Below are 23,439 nucleotides of genomic sequence, written 5' to 3'. Positions count from 1 at the left end.
GCTATTATGGATTAAAAATTTGAAAGTTAAAAAAATTTGTAGGAAAACTTAATTTTGAATAAAAAAACTCTAATATTACCTTTTTGACAATAATATTGCACTCACGCCTTTCAAGAAACACAAGAATTGCTAAAATTGCTAGTTAACGCTTACCAGTCTGACTGATTGTGTGACAGAAACAAACACAAAAAAGCACAGACGCGGCGCGTTCGTATTGCATGTTTGAACAAGTCGCCCACAAGTGAGTAAATCGTCACAAAAAATTGTTTTGGTTTAGTATGTACTACCATTTTATTATAATTAATTTTATAACAATATATTGATGGGAGAAAGTCGATAAAATAAATTCAATTTTAAAAAATGCTTGGCGGGCCGCATAAACATGTTTAACGGGCCGCATGTTGCTCATCCCTGCACTAAACTGTCTTTTGGCATTAATAACATGTTTAAAAATAAAATGTACGGTACGTGCGAGTACTTTTGACGATGTATTTCATCGTCATCAGACAAAAAATTCTTTTGATTCCAATTTGTAGGTTGATGATCCTCCTCTTTCCCAAATTTTTCTTTTGCAGCTTCAAAGAGATGAGAATTTCTCTTTGTCCATAATTTTTTATGCACGTGTAACATTTTTCCATGCAGTTGATAAGTTTGAAGCATTTTTCATAGTAACTAGTCAGATTTTTTAAAATAAAGATACAATTTACCGCATCATTTTGCAGTACATAATTTATTATAAAAATTTCAGTTTGGCTGTTTTGGCACTTGCAACATTATTCAATGCAAACATTTAATTGTTGGTGGCACTGGGTGGATATAGATAGACACTATGTAATGCTTCGCGACTATGTATTTTTGCATTTTGGTTCTTCCCTCGACCCATTTGTTTTCGTTCATGGCACCACCTTTTTCCAGCTCACCTTATGTTGGCAGCCAGATTGGCCAGCGGAGATCACATGGGAAGGATATCTGCTTGGAACAGTATAAAAAATCGTGTTCCATGTTTGGTAAGGAACTTTTTTCCCCCTCTTGCTTTGTTCTGGCCACCTGTGAATGATATGAGATCAAGGTGGTGAGCATGAGAGGACCAAGGACTGGGGAAAAGGCCGATGAGACAGCAATCCATTTCCATCCAACCAAGGACACTTTAACATCGAGACAGAACATACTCGAGTAAAACAAGATTGGTAGGAGATTCGCCTGAATGTATTAGCTTTCTTTTTCATTGTTTATACGCAGTAGAAAAAGTTTCTTGAGTAGATTTATTTTTATTTCTGTTACGTGCCTTTTGATTTTTGTCATGTGCCGTGAGCCCCCTGAAAGGAGAGGAGGAAAGAGAGGGGAACGTGACATGTGAAGTATTTATCATATTGTTATTAGTCATGCATTGAAAATTGTCAATTGCATGATAGTTCGTGTTCTATGTATATATTGTGATTTGTCAACAAGAAAGGATTAAAAGCCCAGTATATTTGTCAAGCCAACTTGTCTGCTTTTTTTGTCTAGTCCCACAGACTTTGTTCTATGGGGCATTCTACAACTGTCTTTAAGAAATTCCAAAAGAAAGAAAACCAGAGTTGTCATGTCTGAAGATTGGGGAAGCCACACAAAGACACTCCATGCCCAATCCAACATTGGAGCCAATGTTGACCAAGTGCAGTCGTATGCCATAATTTTGTTTAATGTATTTGTAAGTATGTATATATATATTTCATTTCCCCTTCTTCTTCTATCCTTTGTTCCCTTGTCCTCTCCCTTCTGAAAACTTCTCTCTGTGGGTGGTGACTATCTGATTGTAAGACAAAAGGAGCAGGACGTGCTAAAAGGGGGATAGAGGGGTCACTTTTGGTTTAGATCTTGAGCTGTAAGGACGTATTTTTGTGGAGGTCTTCAAGTCGATTTCTTGTCGTCAGGAAGAGCGAAAGAGCCGATAGGCCTAAGGTAGCAGACACTAGAGAAGAGTCCCAGTAGTATTTTAACACGAGAACCCCTCCAGAAGTTTAACGGAAAACCAGAAAAGGGAATAGAAAATTTGAAAACTACATACATCAGACTTCATGCTGTTCAGCAGAAAGAAGATGTAAGTTACTACTGCAATCACAAGGCCACTAGCTAAGTTGGGTACCCATTCATGATCAGATCTATCCTATCACCTAATCCTTTCATCTTTCCCTATAGAATAAGTAGTTCTTAGATAATTAGTTATAAGTTTTTTGTGTTAAATTTTGTAATGCCGCGTATTTTCAATCATTCCTTTGTCGCGCAAATTCGAGTTAATGATTCTGAGTGTTAACATTTTAAACCTTTTGTCCAAGGAGTTGTTGGAATCCAAACAAAAATCCTGTAAAATTATCGAATACTGGTGAAAAATTAAATAAATTAATTTGTTTCATTATATCTCTTTGTTCGACTCCTTTTTCACCACATGCATATACCACACAAGATACAACCAGTGGCATGCTGAGAATGGACTAGGCTACATTCCTCAAGGAACCATGTAAATATTATTTTTAATGCATTTGTATTTGAAATCTTTTATTTGAAATATATGTATTTTTTTGTGTATTTTTCCCACTCAGCCTCTCCTCCTTTACACTGATTTCAACTCTTCTGTGAACCACCTGAACACCCCTCAGGGATCCTTTAGTTGAATCATCAACAGGACTAGCTTGAAGACACATATTCCTGTCATACTGTTGTGTTTTGTGCATGTTCAGGTGTTCAGTAATAAGAGATTTTGTTTATGTTCTTATTGAAAATAACATTGCATTAGTAAGTTTTGTATTTCTATGCATTTGTAGCTAGAACTATTTTAAGATGATCAATACAAAACCTTCCTCACTAATGTGAGATCCGAAAGGCCCCTGGGCCTCATTTATGAATTTTTATTAATATGTTTAAATTATCGACAAAATATTATTTCATTTTGTGTGAAAAAACTGGTGTTTTAGACGTGGGAAAAATAGATGACAGATGACACTTCCTTTCCACAGAAGAGAACATCCGCTGTTTTTCCCTTATCCGTTAAAAATCTCGCTCAGATGGGAAATGGTTACCCCTCATTCATCCCCCTTTCATCCGTTCTCACGAAAGAGTTACTGAACGATGATTGGACGAAATTTTGAGATAAAAGGAGAAATTAGTCAGAATTCGAGGAGTTCTTCGACAGATCCGAAGCATCCAAACTCCACATACGTTTCCCTCCAGAAGGCCAACACCCTATACGAGTCATTTAGACTAAGTTCCAGGCCTATACGTAGAAGTGATATTTATATATTTGTGCACGAATTGATCTCCCATACGAAAGTAATATGAACCCTATCTACAAGGTGTCCTATATTAACAGAAAAGAAGACGACAACTAACAGGTCGTATGTTTAGAATCATTTGTGAGCTCTCTCTCGAACGCGCATTAGCATAGATTAAGTCGTAACCTTTAACTTGTCGTATAATCGTTGTTATTGATTTTCTGTATTCGTTTGTTTGATATTTATTAAATATACTCTTGTTTTAATATATAAGTATGTCTCCTCAATTCATTCCGAATCAGATCGCATACGCGTGTTAATCCGCGTGTAAAATAAATGATTAACTGGTGTCAAGGAATCCTGACGTTAGATATAGTCTTCGCCGCCTATATCCAATCAACATTTTAATAGCTCTCCTATGAAATAGATTTGGATCGGATCTTACGATTCGAAACCTTGGAGATCTATTCTCGCGGAATAGTGCCGATTAAGTGGTACGAACGATCCTAAACGGTGTTGTACCCCCGGCTGATCTCACACTTGTTTCTAGCCGTTTATACACGAGTATAAACAGCTAGAAACAAGTGAGGAAGGTTTTGTATTGATCATAAGTTTTGTATTTCTATTATCATAAAATACTTAAAAGTTTCATCTAAAGTATGAATCTACTTAAAAGACAGTACTGTATATGTGATTACAAAGCTTTGAATTCAATGTGAAAGGGGACTTGTTACTAGAAGCAGGTCCCTTCCAGTAAAACAATGTGGTTTGAATCAGTGAATTATGCACCTGATCTAGATGAATCGTCACAGCAGAGTGAAGACAATCAACAATTTTCGTACTGTATTCTGGATTGCCTGCTTAAAACATTGTTTGGAGCCTTTGGGTTCCAAGAAAAAGCAATCCATCAACAAGTTGGTTAACTTTCCTGGCAACATTTAGTGGCACCACCTGTTATCCTATTTTATTAAAAACTTTTTATATTTTTAACTATTATAAAAAGTCAAAAAGCTTGATTGTAAGGGTAAGGATGGTTGTTATAAAAAATTGTAAATGCCAATAAACATCAAAATCATCACTAAGTTTGACCCTATTGGAGATATATGTGACCCTCATTATATCCCCACCACCTCGATTTTTAATCATCAAAATTTGATAACCCCATTCCCCCTAATAAAGAAATCTCTCTGCAAAATTTTTGTGCACCCCCCCCACATACACATACCCATACATACAGAAATACCTCTAAATTTTTTCATTTCTCGTTTATCAAGGTGTCCCGAGTCCAAAAATGTAAAAATCAGGAGAAAGTCATTTTTTGCTGGATTGTCATACTTTTCCTCTGTTATATACAACAACTGGGAAAGTAACAAGAAATATGTTGAAAGATCTGCAAGACTGCATGATAGCTGTTAAGAGTTAATGTAATGATTTAATTTGCTATACGATACAAATTTTTTGGGAGCTATGAACAATGTAAAAACTGAATTAGATGTACATAAAAAGTGGCAGAAAATTTCTTAAATAAAGCTATATATTATTCAATGTAAATATTTGAGTGACTTTTATGAATGAAAATACTGATACTGAAACATTTCATTAAAAAATTAGAAATATAAGAAAAGTATTTTACATACCTTTAGGATTTGTAAGAAGCATGCTTTTACCCAATTGATAGCTCTTCCTATTCGCTCGAAAGCTTCTTGCAGTTTCTTTGTATCAGCACTTTCTGGTGAAGCCTGGGAAAGATTTGAGGCACCAAAGGAGGACAAAAGCAAGGCAAGAAATAAATTCAGCACCTTTGTTTGTAAAAAAGAAATAACTAATTACTTACTTAAATAAATTTTTCAAACATTAATCCAACACAGATATGCGATACACTCTGCTGATGTGTCTCAAAATTTCAAAATAAAAATTCTTTAAATGCAGTGATGATATTTAATTACTTTGTACCTTATCAAAAAATATTTTCTTTGTGATCAAATGGGGAAAAATACTGAATATCTTTGTTCATAAATGACTAAATTACTATATTATAAAATTATATACAGTAATACCCCGAACTTACGCGATAGGTGGGACCGAGCGATAACCGCGTAAGTCGAATTCGCGTAAGTCGGGGTATAATTTTGCATATAAATACATACAAATAACACAAAATAAATTGTAGCTATATGTCGAACATGTCCGAACATGTAAGCCGAACAATAGTGTGGGGGGAAATGAGTAATTAAGAGTTGCGTGGCGCTCAAACAAAAGACGAATCGACGAAATTTGAAAATCGCGTAACTCCGGATTTGCGTAAGTCGGGGTATTACTGTATTTTTTTATAGCAAAAATATATACTGTATTGTTCTATTACTGACAACTAGTGATTGCATTACCAGTAAATTTACCGGTAATTAATTTTTTTACGGTATTTCAGTAAAAACCTCTTAATTAATGTGATATTAATTTTCCTAAAATTCCATATTCTCTCACCCCATACCATAGTGAAAAAACAGTGCAGTTGGTGATGAGTCATTCCATTTGTAATTTAAGGTTACTAAAAGGAATTTTCTAACCTGTTTATAACTCGATTTCCTCTATTATACTCCAAAAACGAATTTTGTTTTTGCTTTCAAGATAGCTGAGCTGCAAAAGGAAACTTCTTACCAAGTCTCGATTTAAAATAGTTCATAAGTATGTGCTGACTGAAAACACAACTTACATAGTTTGAAAATCACACGAGTGAACAATGGTCCACAAAAGGCAGTACACGAATAAATAACAACAATTATTTATTTATTTTCATGTGAATAGTAATATACAGGATTCTTTTATGGATTCCAACTCTGAGTTTTACAGAATATCCAAAACAGGTGCAAGGAATCGAGTAAATACAAATCAAGAGAACCCACTCATGACAATTAAGAAAAGATGGCCGGATAATCTTACAACTAATGCTTATACTAAATTATAACTAAAAGAGGAAAGAAGAATATCAAAAAGTTTAGTATGATAGAAGAGGAGGTTATAAAGAATACCCGGGTTTTCTGGTTGGTATTGATGCTCTTCTGGTGGGAACCACTATAAATCATTCCCAATGTATAAAACCACATATAAAATTATAATTATAAAGGTAATCACAATTAAATCACCAAACGATCGCCTAAATATCGGGCTAAATAGCCCGATATTTAGGCGATCGTTTGGTGATTTATAGTATACTACTCTGGCTTTGAGAGGTTATTATTTAATCACAATTAACTGTTGAAATTCAGAATGCTTCATGTAAATAAATAATGTTAGCAGAGTTTTATCATATCTGTCTTGGATACTCAATTAAATTAGACTGCTTAAGAATTTCTATTGTCTAAATTAAATTTCTAAACAAAATTTAAAAACTTTAAAACTACATACCACTAAGTTGCCAATTATAACTGTAGATAAAAAAAATGGAACGCACGGCCATTCTGCAACAAGCATGCATCCCCACATCGATTCTATCCACTCTCCACATAAAACACGAAACACGATCATAAACGAATGTAAAAAATCACCAAAATGCCAACGTGGTATAGTTTTATTAGGAAACCTAAATATAATTTGAAAATTTATTTATTATAAACAATAAGACAGGAAATAATAATTTTAAATAAAAAATATTGCATGATCACACACAGAATGATACAGTTAAAAAAGAATCTGATTGCTGCCTGTTGGAGTTCATGCATTGGTTTGTTCAAATTGCTACATATATTGACAACAGGCATAACATCAATGAGATGAAACAGAAAGCTCATATGTGTCATTTCATGTAGTCAATCTTAAATAATTTGAAAAAACAAGTAAGTTTCAATAATATCAATCATACTATCAAACACAAATTTTGTTTTGTAAGTACTTTTGGTCTTTCAGAGGACATCTTTAGATTTCTCCACATTAATTTAGGTTAAAAGCAGCATAACTATTAAATTGTAAAAATGCTTAGTAGGCCTACTGGGTAATAAGATTTATGCCATTGATGTTAATATTTAGTTTAGTGATATGTTTGAAAATTTCACAAGATGATGTTGGTCAGAGTATAAAAAATTAATCACACTTCTGGCAAATTGAAATTGTAATGCAAGATTAACTATATTTTTCCAATGTTTGTCATGAGCACCTAACTTCCAAACACATCATTCATCTTTAATTAAGAAACTGCTTATGGAAGATTACTAGAATAACCGGAGAAAATGTGCTAATACATAGTTTGAATGTTACGTAGACTTCAGTTTTTGATTTTAATGTATTTTGTGTGCAATAAGCATTTATTAATTATTTTATTCCACATGCACACACATTTATACTTCTGATTTTTAAAATTGTTCTAATGCATGCATAAATTTTTTTGAATTTAGATGGTAGAGTTTTCTTACAATGTTTTTTGAAATTATTTAAAGGCAATTTTAATATTTGTTTAATTTTTATATTCAGAGGTGTGTTGGAACTGGCTCACACGAGCTGGTTGTTTCGGTTTCTCAAATTTAGTGAATTAATTGTTAAACTCTTCATGAATGGATTGATGATGAATGATAAACTGTGTTTTACATATTAAAAGCCATACCTTCTATTTATATTTCAGAAAACAATAAAAATATAATCTCTGTTTGCTGAGTTGAACTTTACAAAACAATCATATATTTAATACTTGGTTGCTCTTGTTCTTTCTCTGTTCTTTGGGAAAAAACTACAAAATTGCTTTATGGAACTTATCATACAGGAACACACTTGAAGAAGAAGATGGGAAGATAGATTTTATAAACTTAACATTTAACATTTTCATATCTCTTTAAGAAAAATTTTTCTAAATTTAGTTTCATAGAATTTTCCTCTTGAATGAAAAAAAAAATATTTAAAAATGAATAAAAGAAAATTATTTTAAAATAAATTCCAATATAAGTTTACTGACTGTTGATTAGTTGTATTACAAAATTAAAAGATTGGGATGCTATACCTTTTGTAAAATTGTGACTAAGTACAACTCATAGATTGGCCATGGACCAGAATATGCCATAAATTGGAAAAGACTTAGTGAAAACCAAATTGCTGTTTGGAACTTAATTCTACACCCATTTATTCTTCTTCCAGTAACTCTCTCCCACATCCCCGAAGTGAACCAGTTGTTAAAAACTTACCAACACACCACTATTTATATTGCTTTATAGTCTAAATTAACATGGAAGAATCTTTGACGTTTAACAAGATGAAAGAACTTCTTAAATTAAATTACTGTTGAGTAGTAAGCTTTATATTACTTATATTCATATCAGTTTAGTGACCTGTTTGAAATGGTTTAGAATGATTAATTAGTAATAATAACTACGGACCTCATGGCATTACTGTTATAATTACAGATTCATCACAAACCTTTTTCGATTTTTATTCAATTAACACAACATATCCTGGAATAAATTTTGGCTTGTTCAACAGCCCTCTTCAACTGGGTTACTTATATATACATTTGACATTATGGCATTATAATTAAACATTTATAAAAGAAACTAATAAATAAAAATACAATATTTATATAAATGATATTTAGAATGATATATTACTAAATCATCAGCCTAACACACATATTTGAATATATGTTGTATAATTAAATAAAAAGAAGATATAAACACACTAAATGTTATAAACAATTTTATGCAATAACACATAATGAAAATTAAACTGTTTACATAACTTTATTATTCTTTGGCACTAAATTGATATATTGAAATAAGTTAACATCAAATTAATAAATTCTGATTTAACTGAACAATCTCCTGTAATAATGTACAGTAATCACTGAAAGATTTTGTAAATTTATAAATTAATTAAATAGGTTTTTGCATTGTATTTAAAAAATTATCTATCTATCTCAAAGTTATTTTGTCAGGTTTTGGCTGTTGTACAGTGGAGTAACTATTGCAGAGCAGTTGGAGCAGACTGCTCTAGGCACATGAATCATGAGGGTGTGCCAAGTTAGAAAGTTTTTCAAAACTAAAATTAATCAAAACGTATTTAAAAAGCAGCATGTCACAATACTGCCTTATCTCATTGGCTACTATATCAATTAAAAAAACAACAGCTTGTCAACTTGATCTGGAGAAAGTAATTGACCAATTTGCAAATGAAAAAACAAGAAGAAACAATTTTGAAGTTTTTTTGTGTGTTGTAATGTTTATGTTATGAAACTAAATTTGCATACATTATTGACAAATACAGTCTATATAATACATAGTAAATATTATTAGGTACTCTGTATCTAAAGAATTATATTATATTTTATTATTATATTTGTATTTATTAAGTTAAATATCTTATTGTTGAAATGCCTTGAACCTCAAATAAATTGTTACTTAGTAAGATTTTAAATCAAAATAATTAGATGTATGTTTTTAAACTAAATGTTCAAAACAAATTTTGCAAGACCTCTTTCAAGGAACAGGGGATGCACCAATTCCACTTGCTCCAGGGCACTGAATATGTAGCTATGCCACTGCTCTTGTGTAATTGTGAGGTTAGCAGATTGGGTGGAAAGTTTCACGACAATCGAGCAGTCAACACTGTCGTGTGGGAGCGGAAAGACTTACTGAGTCAGGTTTACCATTTAAAACTGTTTAATATTTATACAGTATAAATTTTCTTACAACTGTTCTTATAATGAGGTGTAATGCTTATCCCAAAGGTGGGCAATAAGTCCATTCAAAAGTACAAATTTTATGATGATCGTTTCTTTTCTTCCTATGAAGGTGATGTGGAGAGCGATGGCCCCGGGGCACACAGCACAGCTTGCAGAGATGACTTCCGACGACTAGGTATACTTGGGTGAATCTTGATGGGACAGGATAATGAAGACAAATTCTGGGACATCAAACAAGCTTTTGTTGTTGAAGGACGGGAGCACAAAATCCAAGAGAGGAGCACTATGAACCAAGAATGACCCATCCTTGAAACGCGCAGTTTTATAAGTTTTTCCATTAAAGCCACCCTTCCATTGGTGTCTACTTGTCACCTGATGACAATTCGAAACTGACCAAAGGTCGTGGGCAAGGTCAGTTTTGCGACTAAATATTGCTATGTATTGCAGCGCCATCCCTGGCAACTCTTAATATATATAGTTCGTAGCGCGCCTGCGCACCTAGTCAGTTCTGTACTGTTCTCATTCAATAAAGACGTGGTTGTTATACTTGTTCATAAGAATTCGTTTTCATCCTTTCGTAATCTAATTCTGACGACAATACACACCAATTCTGGCAACGAGGTGGATTAAAGATAATATATTTCTTCAATTTTATTCAAGAATACTGACGTTTATTTATTTTTTCTCGACCAGTTCGACGAAGTCAACACATGACTATCTTCAGCTAGACTTTGAACCCTCGACCCGTAAGTTACCGAATTGCTTATTATCATTGTTTTCTTTCCTTTATTCGAAAATGGCAAATGCGATTAACGTTAACCCGTACAACGTAAATAGTGATTGAGATGAATATGTTGAACAATTGGAAGAATTCTTTATAGCGTCCAATATCACCGACGATAGAAAAATGGTGGCTACTCTTCTTAGTCAAATGGGACCGGTGGCTTATAAATTGTTAAGGAACCTTTGTCAACCAGATAAACCTTCTTCGAAGACATTTTCTGATTTAAAAAGTATAATGAGATCTCATAAAAATAAATCAGTTAGTATAATTTCTGAGAGAGCAAATTTTACTTGCCGGGTAGAGAAAGAAGGAGAACTGATTAATGATTTCATAGTCGGGTTAAAATCATTAAGTGAAAAGTGTGATTTTGGAGATTCCCTTGCTTCACGTTTAAGAGATCAATTCGTATCGGGCTTGTACGACCCTAGGATTCGTTCAAATCTATTTGCTAAAAATGAGTCGGAATTAGACCTCCAGAAAGCGATCAATTATGCTATTGCTATGGAACAAGCTCTGATTGATGCAGGTCGTTTCAATAAATTGCCACTCGAAAACAATTGTTTTAAAATTCGTTCCACAAAGTTCTCTAACAGAAAGAAGGAGTTTAGTGAGAATAGTCCTAGAGATAAAACTAAGTTTGAAACAAAGAAAACCAGTACTTACATCTGTAAATCTTGTGGAAGCAAAAATCATTCCCGTGAGAATTGTAGATTTAGAACATTTACCTGTAATAAATGTGGCATTCTTGGTCATATTGCAAGGGTTTGTGGAAAAACTAAACATTCTCATGTGAGCATACACCAACTATCTCATACTGACAAAGATTCAAATGATTACTTAGAGATAGATAATTCATCTTATTTAAATCTTTTCAATATTCAAGATGTCTCCACACCAGTTCCACCTATTATTCTCACTCTTTCTATTAATAAGAAGAACATTAGTTTTGAAGTTGATACTGGCTCCCCACTTTCCATCATTTCTGAATCCACTTTCAACAGAGACTTATCATCCTTTTCTTTACATGAGTCTAAACATTTTCTTTGCACATATGGAAATTTCAAGTTGAATGTATTAGGATTTATTATAGTACCAGTTCTTTACAATCGTTCTCGCCATAAACTTCGCCTTTATGTGGTTCGTCATGGTAATGCTAACCTCATTGGAAGAGATTGGATTCGAGAGTTAAAGCTCTCATGTAAAATCAATAGTATTACTCCCAAGATTCCTCATACAAACTCTAATCTGCTTTCTCTACTAGACAAATATTCTACTGTATTTTCTGAAGGCATCGGATGTTCTAAATCAATATTCCTTCATTTAACGTTAAAACCAGATGCACATCCTATTTTTCTGAAGCCAAGGACAGTTCCTTTTTCCCTCAGGGATAAAGTTGAAGCAGAGTTATCTAGGTTAGAAAAGGCTGGAGTTATTTCTAAGATATCCAACAGTGCTTGGGCCACACCTATAATTCCAGTAGTTAAAAATGATGGTAGTGTTAAGATAGCTGGACTTTTCAATCTAACCTTGAATAAGATGTTACAAATAGATGTCCATCCAATACCTCGTTTGGAAGAAATCTCTATGAAACTACTTGGAGGTGAGAAGTTCTCTACCTTTGACTTAAGTGATGCCTATAACCAATTCCAATTGGATGACGAAAGTAAAAATTTAGTGGTTATCAACACTCATCTTGGATTGTATAAGTGCAATCGTCTTTTATATGGTATTGCATCTGCCCCTGCTTTATTTCAAAGAGCTATGGAAAAATTATTCTCTACAATTCCGAAAACGCAACCATATTTTGATGACTTGGTTACTTCTGGTACAAATCATTCAGACCACTTGAGTAATATTGAAAGGATTCTATCCATTTGTGAAACAGAAGGAATCAAACTAAACAAATGAAAGTGCAAATTCTTACAAGATTCTGTAAAATTCTTAAGATTTGATATTTCAAAACAAGGAATTGCTGCTTTATCCTCAAAACTGGATCCTATAATATTAAAAGCTCATAAGCCTCGTAATGTTCATTCTCTACGCTCGTTTCTAGGTATGTTGAACTATTATTCTAAATTTGTACCTAAACTGTCTACTTACCTACACCCCCTTTACAAACTCTTACTTAAAGGATGCTCTTGGATCTGGACAAAAGAGCAGGAATTTGCTTTTCAAAGTGCAAAAAACTCACTAAAACAAGCTAAACTTCTCATACATTATGATCCTAACAAAGAATTATACTTGGCTACAGATGCTGCTCAATTTGGTGTCAGTGCTGTTCTTTTCCATATTATCGACAATGTAAAACATCCTATTACATTTGCTAATGCTTTACTTTCGCCTGCTCAACGTCAATATTCTCAGACAGAGAAAGATGCCCTATCCATTATTTTTGGTATCAAGAAATTTAGACAATATCTTCTTGGTCGTCATTTCATTCTAGAAACAGACCATAAGCCTTTACTTGCAATTTTTGGTGATAAAAGAGGACAGAATGAGATTGTAGCTGCTAGACTACAAAGATGGAGCATCATACTGAATGATTATAATTATACAATTAAGTACATTTCTTCCGCAACTAATATCATAGCTGATGGCCTTTCCAGAAATACTACTAATGATCTATTCATAGAAGATTTTAGTAATTCAATTCCAAGTTCATTATTTAATTTGCAATTTGATTCCCTTCCTTTTACCAATAGTGCTTTTATAGAAGCATCTCGTACAGATAAACTTTTCAATGTTTTGCGTAAGTGCATCAAGAATAATTGGCATCAGGTAAATACAGCTGTTAAGCCATTTCTTAAATTCAAGGATTCCCTTTCTCTAGAAGGAAACTTAATATTTATGGGTGATAGAATATTCGTTCCTGAGAAATTTCGCAGAAATGTTCTTATTGAATTACATTCGGGACATCAAGGTATCGTTAAATCGAAAATGTTAGCAAGATCAATTGTTTGGTGGCCAGGCATTGATAGTGATCTAGAACGAACAGTGAAAGAATGTATTTTATGTCAGTCATACCATCGAAATCCTCCCTCTACCAATACTTTAAGATGGCCAATTCCTGAAGAACCTTGGAGTAGAGTGCATATCGACTTCGCTGGACCTTTCCTTGGAAAAATGTTTCTAATAGGTATTGATGCAAAAACTAAATATCCTGAAATTCAAATAATGCAATCCACAGATTCTTCCGCTACTATTCTGGCACTTAGATCTTGGTTTAGTCGTCATGGCCTTCCATTACATGTTCATTCTGATAATGGCCCTCAATTCACATCTCGTGAATTCAGAATGTTTTTAGCACAGAACGGAAATCGTCAGACATTCTCTCCGCCGTACCATCCTGCAACTAATGGAGCAGTTGAAGGATTTATCAAAACGTTTAAGTCGTCCTTAAAAAAATTAAGTTGTGAAAAGGATTTAATGACATCCCTCCTCCAATTCCTTACTTCATATCATACTACTCCTCACTGTTCTACCGGTAAAACACCTAGTGAGATGCTATTCGACAGAAAACTTCACTCAAGACTAGATTTGTTGCGCCCTTTAACCTTATCGGATAACAACGTAGTTCATCCACAACATTATTTTATGATAGGAGACACAATTTTTGCTCGTGACTTTTGTTCTAAAGAATATTGGGTTGCTGGTAAAGTTATTGAGAAACTTTCACCTGTTACATATAACATTGAGCTTCCTAATGGTTCCATATGAAAGCGTCATATTGATCAACTGAGATCTCGATCATTCGCATCCCTTGAATCTCAAGGTGCTTCATTCGTTCCTCTTCAGCTGTGGTGGGAAGAAGAAGAAAATAATCCTATAGTTGAAAATATTCCCCAGAAAGACAACATGAAAAATTCATCATTAGATACTGCCTTAACTTCAGACTCTTTTAATACTCAAGAATCAAGTCGTAGACATCGTAAAACTCCTACATACTTACAAGACTATGTTTGTAACTTCTCCTTAGGAGGAGATAATGCTATGTATTGCAGCGCCATCCCTGGCAACTCTTAATATATATAGTTTGTAGTGCGCCTGCGTACCTAGTCAGTTCTGTACCGTTCTCATTCAATAAAGACGTGGTTGTTATACTTGTTCATAAGAATCCGTTTCCATCCTTTCATAATCTAATTCTGACGACAATACACACTAAATATGACTGCTCTCCAGCCATGTTTCCCTCGACTTTAGTCTTTTCTATTGTTTAAATAATTTACCAAAAAAACTTTCATTGTTTAATCGAGATCTTTAATTTCTCCCTTTCGAGTTGTAAAAGAATATTTTTAATTTCTTGATTGATAGTCCACATTCAAAACTCTACGTTGACTTTTGTCCAGGACCTCACAGAACAATCAAAGCGCTGAATCCAATAGAAAGACTACTGTGTTGCAAACCTCCTCAAATACCATCTTTTGTCCATCCTTCTTTTGCCTAGTGTCTATCATAGTAACCGTCAGTTAATATTCACTTGTTAATTGATTTTGTGAACGTTAAACTTTGTTGGAATATTTTTGTCGAGATAAATTCTGAGTTTAAAATGGAGTGGCTTAGAGTAGTGTCCAAGAGAAAATACTCTAACCAGTGTGCCATCACAAAGGTGAAGGTGTGATGTAAACTTTTACATATTTTATTAATTTCAAGTTTTATTTATATATTTTTATCACAGTTGCTGTGTTTTTTATGCTTGTATTTCATTCTCTGCCACAGCAATGATGAAATAAGATGATGATTGATTTACTGGTTATAGCTGTATATTCGTTTGTGAATGGTTGTCTCTTTAATCTGATGTATTCTTTTGGTAGATTATCTTACAGCATCAGGTTAATGAATTCTTTTATTATATTTTTACATATGCATTTTGAACTGGTTTCATATTTCCAGTTCCTCTTCAGTGCTCTATAAATTACAATTATAGATATTAAGTTAACAAAAATTTATACAGATTAAAAATTAACATCTAAATACTTTGTTAATTTTTAATCTGTATAAATTTTTGTTAACTTAATATCTATAATTGTAATTTATAGAGCACTGAAGAGGAACTGGAAATATGAAACCAGTTCAAAATGCATATGTAAAAATATAATAAAAGAATTCATTAACCTGATGCTGTAAGATAGTCTACCGAAAGAATACATCGGATTAAAGAAACAACCATTCACAAGATGATGTTTGTTTATTCATTATTACAAGCCACGCATTTTTATGTATTGTAAGAAATTAAATGTAAAATAAATTTGCTCACAGGTGTTGGTCTGTTTAATAATAATAATAATAATAATAATAATAATAGGTTCATGGCATTATGTAATTCTATTAATAATATCATATCATACGTTTTTGAGGAAAATAACATTGGTGTGACGTGTTGAGTCATAGGTGTGCTGCAAGAAGAAAAATGTTGCAGAACACTGCTCTAAGCCACTCTAAGCAAAAAGTTTTTTATATCTCAATATGATTAACATTCTACTATTGTAGAATGTTAATCATATTGAGATATAAAAAACTTTTTGTAGTTAAATTATATTTTGTTTGGAAGTAGGTGTCCAAAATATTAAAATTTCACAAATTATCTGTAGTCAATAGTACTATGAAGTCTCTTTTTGTCAGGTATGCATTGGCATACCTGACAAAAAAATTTTGGAATCTTCAAATTTTCAAAAGTTTGGGGAAAATAAATGTCTCCACTATACATTTAATCAATGATAAAAGTAGCTAAAATAAAGTGTCTTTCAAATCACAGCTTTTGATATTTGTCTCTGCTATTGTTTGCACCAATATAGTATATATTAGGATTGATCATAAAATAAGTGAATGACAAAAACAACTTTAATCAAAGTGTCACAGTTGTTAAGGCAATTGTTCCAGCTTCCACCAGGCAATGGATGCCATGCTGAAAGAAGCTGGTGAGCTGCTGTGAACACCAGTTCTCCACTGCATTCCTCACCTCATCATCTGACCGAAACCAGCATCTTTCAAATCTTTCTTTAATGGACCAAACATGCTGCAGTCACTGCAGCTGAGGTTGAGGCTATATGTGTTGATTTTATTGAATGAGATCGTCAACCATTTGAACAATTCCAAAATTCCCAGTCACCACTGATGGTCAACCAGAACGAGGGTTATCCTTTGTTGATTGACAGCTGCCTGCAAACTTCACACACCAGTTGAAAATGGCAGTGTGCGAAAGGCTGTCTGCTCCACATTTTCCTTCATTTTCCAGATAATGGTGGCTAGCTTTTTGCATTCTGCAGCCAAAAACTGTATTACAGCTCGTTAGGCACCTCTGGAGGAGTCCATGCTGTCAGTTTGGTCATCTGTGGCTTAAACCAAAACCTATAATGAAGCATTGCACTATGATTGTGGTTTGACATGCATCAGCATCACAGCTTCTTTATATGCAGTGTTGCCAACACTATTTTTAGCAGTATTGCCAACAAAAAATAAATCTACTTATTTTATGATCATCCCTAATATATTGTGGCTTATACCATAATTTTAAGTTATTATAGAATATTCTAGATTGTAGTTTCTGTCCTTGATTCTTATAATTTCCTGTTTCTAGAACTTTCTCCTGCCCTTTATTTTTACTTCACTCGGTTGTTGATTGACATTCTGAACTGTCCCATGGGGAGAGTAAACACCTGAGGGTCCAAATGTGGAAGTAACGGTTTTTCGGCAAAGGGAGGCAGAGCTCAGATGAGATGGAGATGGCAGAGAGAGAAGGTTGATCTGGACCATAGTGAAAAACCTAGGTGTTTCCAGAACGTTTCATGCCACCAGAGTCTTAAGGCTTAAGACAATCGTTGATAAAGATAATCTGTTATCCCCAGAATAAAAAAAAAATATATGACAATACCCCAAAAGGAAGAATGAAATCCCACCAGGAATCAATTAAAATAGTCATCTCAGAAACAAAAGGATCTACTGAGTATGGATACCCCCTTTCCTTTCTGTCTATTTTAATTTTCCATTCCACATCTTCAGGCATAAGTTAGTTTTAAAAAGTAAATTTTTGTAATATATATTGTGCCCTTTTTTATTATTGTAAATGTAAAACCTCTTTGTTTGTCACGCAGGTCCACATGCTGGACCCTTTTGTTCTTGAACAGAGCTGGGTAAATGCCCTAGAGTTGGTGTCCAAATCCCTTTTATTGCATTGTGTTATCTCAATAAATTTATTGTTATTTCATTTATGCTGTCTCAGTATTGTTGTATTATCACCTTAGTGGTGATCGGGCACAATTGCACTTTTCACAACATCAATTGATGAAAGATTTAAGTATCATCGATTAACATTCTAACTTCCTGCTAGTGGTGTTAACTTCAAAATAAGATCACAAGATGTAACTTAAAATTATCAATAGATATGTCTAACAGCATCATGCTAAAGTTTGGCGGGATCCAGGGGCATGCTGGAACAGTGTACAATTTGTCTGATGCACATAGGCATCAGGATAAAGGTGCCAAAGATTTCAGGCAAGGAGTAAATGCTTAAAAAATTTATTCTGATCCTAGTTCTAACAAATGAATAATTTCATAGTTTAGTGTAAACAAGTAAAAACTTGAACTGGTGTGAGAATACTGTTTACAGAACAATGCATGTTCAAAATTTTTTAATCTTGTTCAAACTCACATTTGCTCCAAACATACGAGGTCTGTTCAAAAAGTATCAAACCTTTGGTCGGCAAAAATACATTTATTGATTTTGAGGTACAAAACCCTAATCCCCTTCAAAGTAGTCTCCTTGGTAGTGAATACATTTCTCCTAGCGTTCCTGCCATTGCTGGAAACATTGCTGAAACGCATCTTTTGGAATGGCCATCAGCCGGTCCGTCGCATTCCGCACGATGTCTTCTCTCGACTAAAATCAGGTTCCTTTTAGCGGCATTTTCAGCTTGGGAAATAGCCAAAAGTCACACGGAGCCATATGGGGAGAGTACGGAGCGTGGCAAACCACAGGAGTGTTGTGTTTGGCGACGAAAGCCCGAATCAGATGCGCAGAATGGGCGGATGCGTTATCATGATGGAGCTGCCAAGTTTTGATCAACCACAGATCCGGTCGTTTGCGTCGCACAGCATCAGAAAGACGACAAAGGACCTCCTGGTAGTATTCCTTTGCGATGGTTTGGCCTCATGGTGCATACTCACGATACACCACCCCACGAGAGTCGAAAAAACTGTCAACACGACCTTGATATTGCTGCGGACCTGCCGCGCTTTTTTTGGCCTCCAGGATCGTCCCCGAAAGCCTGCTGAATCTTGCAAATGGTTTATGCTTGGGTATCGCCAAGATTTTTGGCAAAATTTGATGTAATATCGCTGCTCACGTTGCTCAGTCATTTTCCAGCTTGGTGAAAGCCGACGAGAGCGCACTACATGACCTCACTCATAGGCCAATTGCCAACGACTGACGCTTCCTGCAGGCGGGAAAAAATTCAGGGCTGTGCATGACTGTCCCCTCCACAACTCCACCGAAAGAGGCCTCCTGTGAATCATTGGTTTACGCGAAAAAAATAAAAGTCCGATACTTTTTGAACAGACCTCGTACGTAATAAAATCTGCTGCAGATTTTAACTTTTTTCTATATTCTGCTGTTACAGTGTATGATCTTATCATTAATCAAAAACTATCGGTTGTAAATTTTTGTAATTAGACATAGGACAGTGAAGTGCAGTGCATCGGTAATAACATAATAAGAACAATAAGCGAATTTGAACTTGGTCTAAGGTAAGTTGTTCATTCTTTTCTCACATATTTAACATAATATATTTCGTATTTTTAAATTTTGTTAAACTGTGAAGAAAAAATTAAATTTTTACACTTGTAGATATTTTGCTAAAATTTATATATATTGTTTTAATAATTAGACATTTTTTAATATTAAGTTTTATTTTAAGTTAGTAAATTTATACATGGAATATTCATTGTAAAAATTGCATTTTGTATTAAGTTTTCTTTAGGTATATTTTTTTTATAGTTAAAAAGTACTGAATTTTAATAAATTTTATTATTAAAATTGGAAATTATTAATAATAAAATTTATTAAAATTCAGTACTTCGTCTTTAATTACATGTCCTAAGAGGAAAAATAAACTTTCCAGGTATCAAAATTTTAATAAATGGGAAGAAGAAAGGGAGAAATGGTTTCAGAGTTACTCAATATTTCATTAAAGTAATGAAGAATGGCACAGAGCCAGTTCCTAGTTGTAATAAGGATATTTTTGATACATTCAGTCAGGTGGAAAAAAATTCCAGTAAAAATAGTGAACATACTGAAGAAACTATCACTCACCTGGGGCCCAAAGACAATACAGAAAAAGCAATAAATGAAGATATTGAAGACATTTTCACTATTTCAAAATGTGAAAAATCTACTGAAGGTACTGTGCAATAAGTGCGTTTAATTTTAATAATGATCCTAGACTTTGGCTGGAAACATTTTCTGATAGTAAAGGTAAGCCATTTTAGAAATAGTTCTAAACAAATTAAAACAAATTAACATTTTAATTTTTCATGCAATTCTTCTGGACAAAAATTTTCACATACATATTGTAAGAGGCATTTAAAAAATGGTGAAGAATACAATGGAAATTGGTTAATTTATTCACTTTCAAAAAACACAGTTCATTGCCTTTGCTGCAAACTTTTCAAACTTTACAATTCTAAACATAACAACTTTTTAGAGACTGGCAATTATTGCAATGTACCTGAATCGTCATGAGATAAATTTAAATCATTTAAACAAAAGATGGACAGAATTAATTACATCCTTAAAAATGAAACTTGTGTCAATCATTTGTAACAAACATTTTTAGATAATGAAAAAAAGTGATGGTATGAAGTTATACAAAAAATAATTTTTGTAGTACAGTTTTTAGGTGAACAAAATCTATCTGTTTGTGGTAAAAGTAATAAAGTTTACAATCATAACATAACAATAGCAATTTTTTTAAATGTATCCAGATGTTAGAAAAGTTTGATCCTTTTATTTCGGAATACACAAAACATTAGCTAATGATCCTGACTAAAAATGTGCCTTCCTATTTAGAAGATAAAATTCAAAATTAAGCTCACTTTATTGACATGAAATATTAAAAATATTATTATTAAGCTGTGTCAACAAACAAATATTTTTAATTATTTTAGACTGTACTCTAAACATATCACATATTGAACAAGTAAGTATGATAGTCAGATTTTTTCATTTGAATTCAGGATATAGAAGTGTTGCTATACACTAACACTTTTTAGCATTCTATCTAATTTTAGATGCTACAGGAGCTGGATTGACAATATTTCTTACTGATTTACTAAAAAAATTAAATTTAGACATAAATTACTTAAGAGTCAGGGCTACAATATGGCTCCAATATGCACAGCAAAAATGTAGGTTTCAAAGTGCATTTTATATCCCATGTTCAAACCATGATAGTTAATGATACTGCAAATATCATTCACAAAACTTGGTTTCTGTAATATAGTACAAGAGTTATATAAATTTTTCCCTCTTCTGTTTACTGATGAAATAATTTAACTATTCACATAATTGATTTAACCTCAAAGCCATTATCCAAAACACAGTGGTCTAGCATAATTGATGCCATAAAGCCTTTCTATAAATATTTACCCAAATTGTACAATGCTTTATTTAAAATTTGTAACTATTCCTTAAAACTGGACAAACAATCCAAATATCAGGCAAATACATTTACCTGTTAAACTGTTCATTTTGTAATGGGATATGGTACTCCCCTGGTGCTCAGTTTAACAGGAGAGTGACGTATTTCTACATTTGCATTTATTTTTTGTATTAGAGTTTGTTATGATATTTTAAGTAAAATGGATTTTTTCAGAAAAATACTGCAGTTTTTGCCTAAGAATCTCCAACTTGCTTTAGATACATTGAATGATCTAAATCAATTTATAAATGATTAAAGGTCTGATAAAACTTTCAAATTATAAAAAGCTCAAAATTAACTACAGCAAAATTTGAGAGAATCTGACATTGATGTAGATAATTTATGCAGAGAAATTTTACACTGCCAACCATTTATTTTTAATTTTAAAAATGATATACATGTATCCCTCATAAAACTTTGACAACATGGTTTCATTCTAACACAATTAAAAAATTAGCAATATCCCTCATACAACATGGTTTCCAGTTTCTCTCTAACACAGTTTTGAAAATCCTCCCTATAAAATTTCACAATTTTCAAGTGTAAACACCATCTATTCAACTTTTTTGTTCAAAAAAGCACGTCTCAAATTTGCCGACAGATTTTAGAATATTGAAATTTTCAATTTGTTTTGTGCCTTTTATCAGGTTTACTTTAATGAAAACTGATAGAAAAGCTAGGACAAGGAAGAGAAAAATTGCACTATCAGCTGGGTATCATTGTCATTGCTTTCAGAAGCTCTTAAGACTCACTGTATTTTCTTTTTATAGATTAATCTTCATATTTAGTAAAGTTTATTTAAACAATTTTAGATAAGTGTTATTAAACTTTTTTAAACTGTAGGTATTACTTACCTATGAATGATTATGTCATTCATAAAAATGACAAATGAAATACAGCAGTATCTCGGTATTCAAACAGTTTCTACCTTAAACAATTTGGTATTCGAACACAACTTCTGGAAAAAAAATCACTTGACTAAACAAATGAACAAAGTTTCGATTAATAATGTATTTTTATTTTGTCATCCATAAAAAAAAATTATGATAAAAATAAAACAATGAAGATGTTGCTGATATTTCTGATCAAAATCAACAAAAAAGCTCAAAGATGACAATACTCTGTAAAAAGGAACTCCCTTGTTTAACTAACATTAATATTAATGAGTGATACAATAGTTTTAATTGTGATTGTTAGTTAATTATTGATTGCTTTCATAAATATATTTCTCTTCGTAATGAAAAAGAATAGTATACTTTTGCTAACTTTTGGAACCTAATCCCACATTTTGCATTAGTCCTTTGTTTCATATAGCACAGATTCACATAATAATATACTTTTTCGGAACGTAACTACTGTGTTATACAAGTGATACCAGTATTTCAGATAATTCAGTATATTTATTTAAACAGCTTAATGTGAACTTTGAAATTGCTCTTTGATTCTTTTGTCATCACTGGTATCTGTAGCAGCTGCAGAATGGTCATTTTCTAAACTTAAAATTATTAAAATGTACTTGTACTAAAGACAGACTTTCAAATCTTGCCGTTATGTCAATAGAGTCAGATATTTTGGATTAACTTGATACACATCAGGAGTCACTGTCATGACTCCTTGCCAAGTAATAAAGTCTCTGACTGACTGACTATATATATAGGAATCAAGTTGTCAAATTTTGGGGGTTGATTTCTCCATCCCAAACACCTGAAGTAATTCCAAATATCTCATTCGAAATAAAATTGTTTTCTTATTGTAGGTAGTGTGCAAAATTTCAAGATTTTCTGTAATGCAGTAGCCGAAATATAAGCAATTGAAAAGTGCAAAAATCAACAAAAAGAGCTGAATTTTCTTCTCTTCCTCCTTTTTCTTCATCCGGCACTGCAGATGCTCGTATAGAAAAACTACAGGTTTGTCTCATAGATCGGCCTATAAACTAGGTCCTCATTGTGCCGCAGGCGGAAATTCTGGCCATAGCCAAAGCTATTGAACATGTCTACTATGATTGGTTTTCTCCAAACAAGACAATAACAATTTATACAGATAGCACCACAGCGATCCAGT

The 23,439-nt window shown here is 33.1% G+C and overlaps 2 protein-coding genes across 2 annotated transcripts in view; one reads left to right on the top strand and one right to left on the bottom strand.

Moving 5' to 3' along the window:
* The window catches only part of LOC111623992 (sodium channel protein para-like), a 109,825-nt gene that overhangs the window by 52,896 nt on the left and 33,490 nt on the right, over positions 1-23,439 (bottom strand). The window contains exons 4-6 of the mRNA XM_023366758.1: positions 6,651-6,825; positions 4,886-5,047; positions 2,576-2,693 (exon numbers count right to left, since the gene is read on the bottom strand). Coding sequence (XP_023222526.1) covers positions 2,576-2,693; positions 4,886-5,047; positions 6,651-6,825 — 455 coding nt within the window. The remainder of the gene's footprint in view (positions 1-2,575; positions 2,694-4,885; positions 5,048-6,650; positions 6,826-23,439) is intronic.
* Positions 10,408-12,632, top strand: LOC111624003 (uncharacterized protein K02A2.6-like). Its single transcript, XM_023366771.1, has one exon. The coding sequence runs from the start codon at positions 10,811-10,813 to the stop codon at positions 12,593-12,595; it is 1,785 nt and encodes a 594-aa protein (XP_023222539.1). The 5' UTR covers positions 10,408-10,810; the 3' UTR covers positions 12,596-12,632.

The sequence above is a fragment of the Centruroides sculpturatus genome, unplaced genomic scaffold (genome assembly GCF_000671375.1).
Source record: "Centruroides sculpturatus isolate CEXI.00-Female unplaced genomic scaffold, Cexi_2.0 scaffold326, whole genome shotgun sequence".
Taxonomy (NCBI): domain Eukaryota; kingdom Metazoa; phylum Arthropoda; class Arachnida; order Scorpiones; family Buthidae; genus Centruroides; species Centruroides sculpturatus.
This window is presented reverse-complemented; position numbering and strand designations above follow the sequence as displayed.